Genomic DNA, 6,000 nt, shown 5'->3' with positions numbered 1-6,000 from the left:
ATTCCATTTTAAAATTTCTAATTAAAAAAAACAAGTTTTTAATATTGATTTCATTTCAAATAAAAATTAAATTTTGTTTGAAATAGAAAGCTCTGTAAAAATTTCAGAGTCTGGAATGTTAATGTATAAAGAACAATTGAACAATTTTTATTTTTGAAATGAACTAAAGTTACAATAATTACATTTCTAATTTAAAAAGGGTTTAGTTAAAAAAAATCGCTGAATATTTCATGCTGATATGATAGGATATGATATTATAGGATAGGATTTATTTATGTTTTCAACCGAAAATTTTTTCCGAAATTAAAACGACCACCAAGAAGAAAAATGCAGAAATCTTTAATTCTTGAAATTATACCATTGCCGAAATTTTAAATCCCGAATTTTTATAATCACGAAATATCAAATTTCCAAAATGAGTAAATCCTCGAAAAAAATTATTTTGGGATTCTGAAAGTTCTGGTTACAAAATTTGGGTTTATTTTCGTTAATGAAGATTTTTAAAGAATTTTTAAATTAAATTTGCTTGTTTGTAATTTTAAATCTTTACTTTTCGTCGTTAATTTGGGTAATTTTCAACATTTGGGATTTATATTTTCGTCAAAATTATGTCATCTCTATTTTTCTGTGTTTAGTTATTTTCTGAAAGAGAAACTTGCTTGCTTCAATCGATATTTTTTTAAAAACTGTAAAAAGGTCGACAAAAATGTTTTAAAAGATGATATCTAAATGAACGATATTTCAGTTTAATATCTGGAATTTAATTAAAAAATTTTTAAATTTAAATTTGTGAAATTAAAGGTCTTTTTATATTTAAAACGACAAAGTAAGCAAGTTTTCGATGACTGACTTTTGAGTTTTTACTTGGATAAATGGACTAGAATGCAAAAATAAGGAAACTGACCTGATTCAATATTTTAGAAAATTTTCACAACGAAAATTTCAATTAAACTCAATATTAGGAAGAAAGAATCTCTTGCAAGCAGAAATCGGCAATTGCAAATTTTAGTTTCGGTCCATATTTTTTGTAATTTGTCATTTAAAATTGGAATTTAAAAAAAACACGAGAAAGCCGATTAAAAAATATTCGCCACAAGCATTTATTAAAACATTTATGAATATAATTTCATTCAACAAGATTTTTCACGGGAAATTGCATTTAAAAATTTTTTCATGTTTTTCGCAAACAAAATTTGTTTTCTATCAATTTTATTACTTATTTTCATAATATTTACTGATTACACTTAAAATTAAAAGTGTGATCGAGGTTTTCTAAATGAAAAATGTTTTTTTTACAGATTTCATTAAAAAAATTATGACCCGAAACTAAAACTGACAATTGCCGGTTTCCCCTTGTTCATAAAAGCAACTTCCGATTTTTGGGTAATATGACGAAATATTTTTCTGTCTCGTGTTTGTAAATTTTTTTTGGGTCGGTATTGGATATTGCTGTTAAAATCGATGTATCTCCTTAAATCTAACATACACATTCATGTATTTACTAATGTAAATGCAATGATATGGATACAATCTTCGTTAAAGTTACTTATATTTTAGAGCTGTGTTTATGTTCTAGGCAGTAAATTACGACTTGTACAAGTTATGCGCCTTAAGACTTGTTAATTTTATGATAAGTACTGGACGCACAGAATGATATTGGGAACATGATGTGTGAATTATAAAATATAATTAAAAGAATTTTCATATTAAATCTTGATATTAAATCTTAGAAATGAAATGTTTAAATATTTCAAATATTTTTATTCTGAAATCATCGTTCATTCAAGACAGACGTTATGAACGAATCGGTGTTTTCCTCTAATTACGAAGTTTCTCGAATCAATAAATATCGTATAAATCATAAAAACTTCAATGATCAGAACTTTTTCTTCAAATTGAAAAAAACTTTGATTCAATTTCGTTTTATTGACGAACGTTCTCTCGAAAGTTTCTTGAACTAAAAAGAGTTTATGTCAAAACTTGGATAATAAGCGTATCCTAACTTTTTCATAATTTCATAAAGTCTCTTCGGAAAGAGAAATACTAAAAGAAGGGCTTTGAATAAATAAATGATGTGAAAATAAATTATATGAGGATTTATTCTCTTAGGGAACGTCCATTAATTATGTAAGGATGATTTTTGGTATTTTAGACCCCCTTTCTTACGTAAGATTTAAAAAATTTTTCCTAATACAATATTGTAATATTCTTCCTCAATAAAATATTAAAAGTTTGAAAAAATGACCTAGCACTATTTACGAAAAAAGTTATATTTTTTCAAAGGATTTGAAGAGTTTTTTAAATATTTTAAAGGGTCTTTTAGCAATTTTAATGGCTTTTAAATGATTTTAATGAGAATTTTAAAAGAATTCGATATATTCGAAAAAAACGGGATCTCAAAGTATTTTAAGAGATACAGAATTATTTGAATGGATTTTAAAATATTTTAAGTGATTTTTAGAAACTTCAATATATTTAAAAAGAAGGGGTTGCAACAGATTTCTAGGGATTTAACGGATTTTAAGAGATTTAAAGGTGTTTTGATTATTGCATGGAATTTTGAAAGATTCGAAAGTGTAGATTGAACTGAATTTCAAAGAATTTCCGAATATCATAAAAGACTTTAAGGGAATTCGATTAATTTTAATGGCCTTTAAAATTTTTGAATGTTTATTCTAAAGATCAAAGGATTTATTAAAAGGATTTCAAAAGGTACCGAAGTATTTTTACGACTTTTGAAGTATGTCAGTCGATTTTAATTGAATTTCGAAGATTTAAGGGATTTCAAAAGATTCTCAAAGATTGCAAAACATTTAAAGGGAGTTAAAGGGGATTCAATGATTTTACAGGATTTCAAAAGATTTTAAGAGATTAAAACAAATTCCAACGTATATCCACGAATTTGATAGAATTTCATTAAACTTAAAAAAATATAATCAAATTTCGAAATATTATAAATGAATTTAGGGGTTTCAAGAAATTGTAATGGTCTTAAAAAGATTCTAATTGATATTAAAATAGTTTAAGGGTTTTAAGAGATTTGAAAAGATTTCAATATAATTTAAAGGGATGCCAAAGACTTTTTTTCGATTAGTTTTACAATGTTTCATGGAATATGAAGGGTTTAAACCAATTTTTAGAAATTTTGAAAGATTTTACGGAATCTCAAAGAATTTAAAAAGATTTTTCATAGTTTTAAAGGGATTTCCCTAGCTATGCATTTTTCGGATTTTTGGTGTACACGTGGAAGATTGCAAGATGTCATGGGGTCGCAAAATTATACAGAAAATATATAAATAATTATATAGAAAATCATTATGGAATAATCATAAAATCTCGTAAAAATTAATTGAAAATTATATGAAAACATTTTGAAATCTGTTGAAATCCCTTGAAATAAGATTTTAATTTATTTTATTATTGCTTATATATATCTTTTTTCCTGTAAAATCGTTTTTTTTCTTTTCATTTGAAATCCCTTGAATATAAATTGAATCAAACTTATTAATTAGAAATCACTAGATAAAACGTTACAATTCCTAAAAATCTTTAATGTTCCTTGAATTCTGTGGATTCGCTGAAAATCCCTTGAAATTCCATGAAATTTCATTTATTTTTCAAAGTTCTCTCGAAGTCCCTTTCAATTTTCGATATATCTTGAAATCCTTTAAAATCCCTTGAAATCTTTTGAAAAAGTAAAAATCCATTTAAATCCCTTTATCAATTTCAAAAAAGTAGAAATTATATGATAATCTATCAATATTATTTAAATTAGATTTATTCGTTAGAGTTAAATTCAAAAAACCGTTTATATTCATAGAAATCTCTGAAAGCTTTGTAAATCCTGCAGAATTCTTTGAAATCCCTTCATGTCTTTGAAAAACGTAAAAATCCTCTAAAATATTTTGAAAGCCGATGCAATCTTTTAAAATTAGTTGAAATCTTTAAAAATACTATACAATCCATTTAAATGTTTAAAAGCCTTGATAACCACGTCTCTTGAAATTGATTGAAATCTTTTGGAATTCTTTAAAACCTCCTGGCATGCTTGGAATTATTCGAAATTCGGTGAGATTTTTATGAATTCTGACGCAATTGCTTAAAATCAATTCATTAAAGTTTTCTAAAACACGGCATAAATCTCTATAAATTTTAAAAATATTTTAATTTTGCTAAATTTCTTGAAATACCTTAAAATACCTAAAAATTCCTTGAAATCGATAGGAATATTTTCACATTTAATTTAATTTAAGATTCTCTAAACTCAAATTTCTTGAAATCCGTTGACACATTTATAAATCTCTTGAAAAACGACTAAACCTTTTAGAATTTGTTGAAATATTTGAAAAGCCTACAAAATCCTGTTAAAAGTCTTAAAATTAGCGTAAGTCCCTCGAAAGTTAAAATCTTTTGGAATCCCATAAAACCATCTGATATGTTTGGAATTCTTAAAGATTTGTGATATTTTTATGAAATCTGACGAAATCGCTTCAAATCCATGGGAATTCCCTAGAATTCCTTAAAAATTAATTAAAATTGGTCGAAATCCTCCATTCAATTAATAAATAATTCGTTTGTACTATTTGTTTCTTTTGTGTCAACTCTTTCAATATTTTAATATTCTTTCTTTTCATAATCCGGTTACTTTATAAGAATTTTCTATAATGATTTTTCTAGAATCGGAAAAAAATGATAATAAATTCATTTATAATATTTTTTCGCAAGGGTGGATCACAAGGCATTGTGAAAGATTGCAAGAAACTCCACTTTAAATTAGCATATTTAAACAAAATAATTAGAAAAAGGAAACTATCGTAAGAAATGTTTTGGTCTGCCCCCCGCCCCCCGCCTACCGTTGCCATAAGTAAGGATTCGTAAGATTTTGCGGAACCCCTCCCCTAGCGGACCTCGTGAACGGGACGGTTTCGCAATTGCCTAGCAGTAAATCGAATGTTCCGCACTGCGCACGCTAGGGCATATTTTCATCCTTCTTCACATTTTCTTAGAAATTAACATAATATATAAAATAATAATACAATTAAACTATTTTTACCTTTTCCCACATTTATATTGATTTATTTTCATTTATTCGTGTGTTAAAAATTTAATAACTAAAAGCCGCATGCAAATGTTAATTATTCACTTTTTAACACGAGAATAAATAAAAATAAATAAATATAAATGTGAGAAAGGTCACTTTACGGTCAAGCAATTGCGTAATCGTTCCATTCACACAGCCCGCTAGCGTAATGAACGCTCCCTAATTATGAATGAAAAAACTCAAATACTTAGGAGAAAATTGATATAAAAGCGAGATGATAAAAAAATGCGATAAAAGGATGAAGTATCCACATCATGTGACATCTAGTTTTTTTGATGATGCTGTGATTGCTTAGATATGTATCAGTCAAAGATAATCGACGGGTCAAATCTGTCTGTGATCATACTTGGACATTTCGGCTTGTTATGTACAGAGAGTTCTTTGCTTGTTTTTACTGTCTTACGTATATTACTGAGTCAGTTTTGGAAAAGTTGTTCTAAATGTTCTTGGTATTCGTCTTCTGTGAGTTCGGGGTCATCTTCTGGGTCCGAAAACTCATCAGAGCGTTTTCGTCTGCGAGAGAGTTCACTGGTAACTTCTATGCAGAGGAGAGCGAATTTGTTGTCACATGAGTAACGAATTTGTTCCAGTAATCGACCTCCGGTTAATGAGGAACCGAGTCCAAACCGATCCGAACTGCTTGAGTGCCAGGCATCACAGTAGGTGTCCATTGCACGATCACCAAGTGTGTGCGAACCGTGCCAAGCTACCTTGTCAGGCCTGAAATTAATTCAAAATAATCTAGAAGTCGATTTGGAGCGAAGATGAATTAATTCAAAATATATTACTATTGGAATTGGGCATATTTTTAATAAGATTGTCTTTCAGCGCTTTTCGAGCTACAGGGTGAGCCAAAGTTTCCATTTCCGGAGAAAGAAAATCCGCAGTTTTTTTTAAAC

The 6,000-nt window shown here is 27.8% G+C and overlaps 1 protein-coding gene across 1 annotated transcript in view; it reads right to left on the bottom strand.

Annotated features, from left to right (window-relative positions):
- Positions 1-5,112: 5,112 nt before the first annotated feature.
- The window catches only part of LOC117170239 (collagen alpha-1(XVIII) chain-like), a 611,475-nt gene continuing 610,587 nt past the window's right edge, over positions 5,113-6,000 (bottom strand). Inside the window, 1 exon segment of the mRNA XM_033356868.1 lies at positions 5,113-5,821. Within this exon segment, the coding sequence (XP_033212759.1) occupies positions 5,518-5,821 (304 nt within the window). The 3' untranslated portion in view covers positions 5,113-5,517.

Source organism: Belonocnema kinseyi, chromosome 3 (assembly GCF_010883055.1).
Source record: "Belonocnema kinseyi isolate 2016_QV_RU_SX_M_011 chromosome 3, B_treatae_v1, whole genome shotgun sequence".
NCBI lineage: Eukaryota > Metazoa > Arthropoda > Insecta > Hymenoptera > Cynipidae > Belonocnema > Belonocnema kinseyi.
The sequence above is the reverse complement of the archived record's forward strand: the minus strand, read 5'-3'. Positions and strand labels throughout refer to the sequence as shown.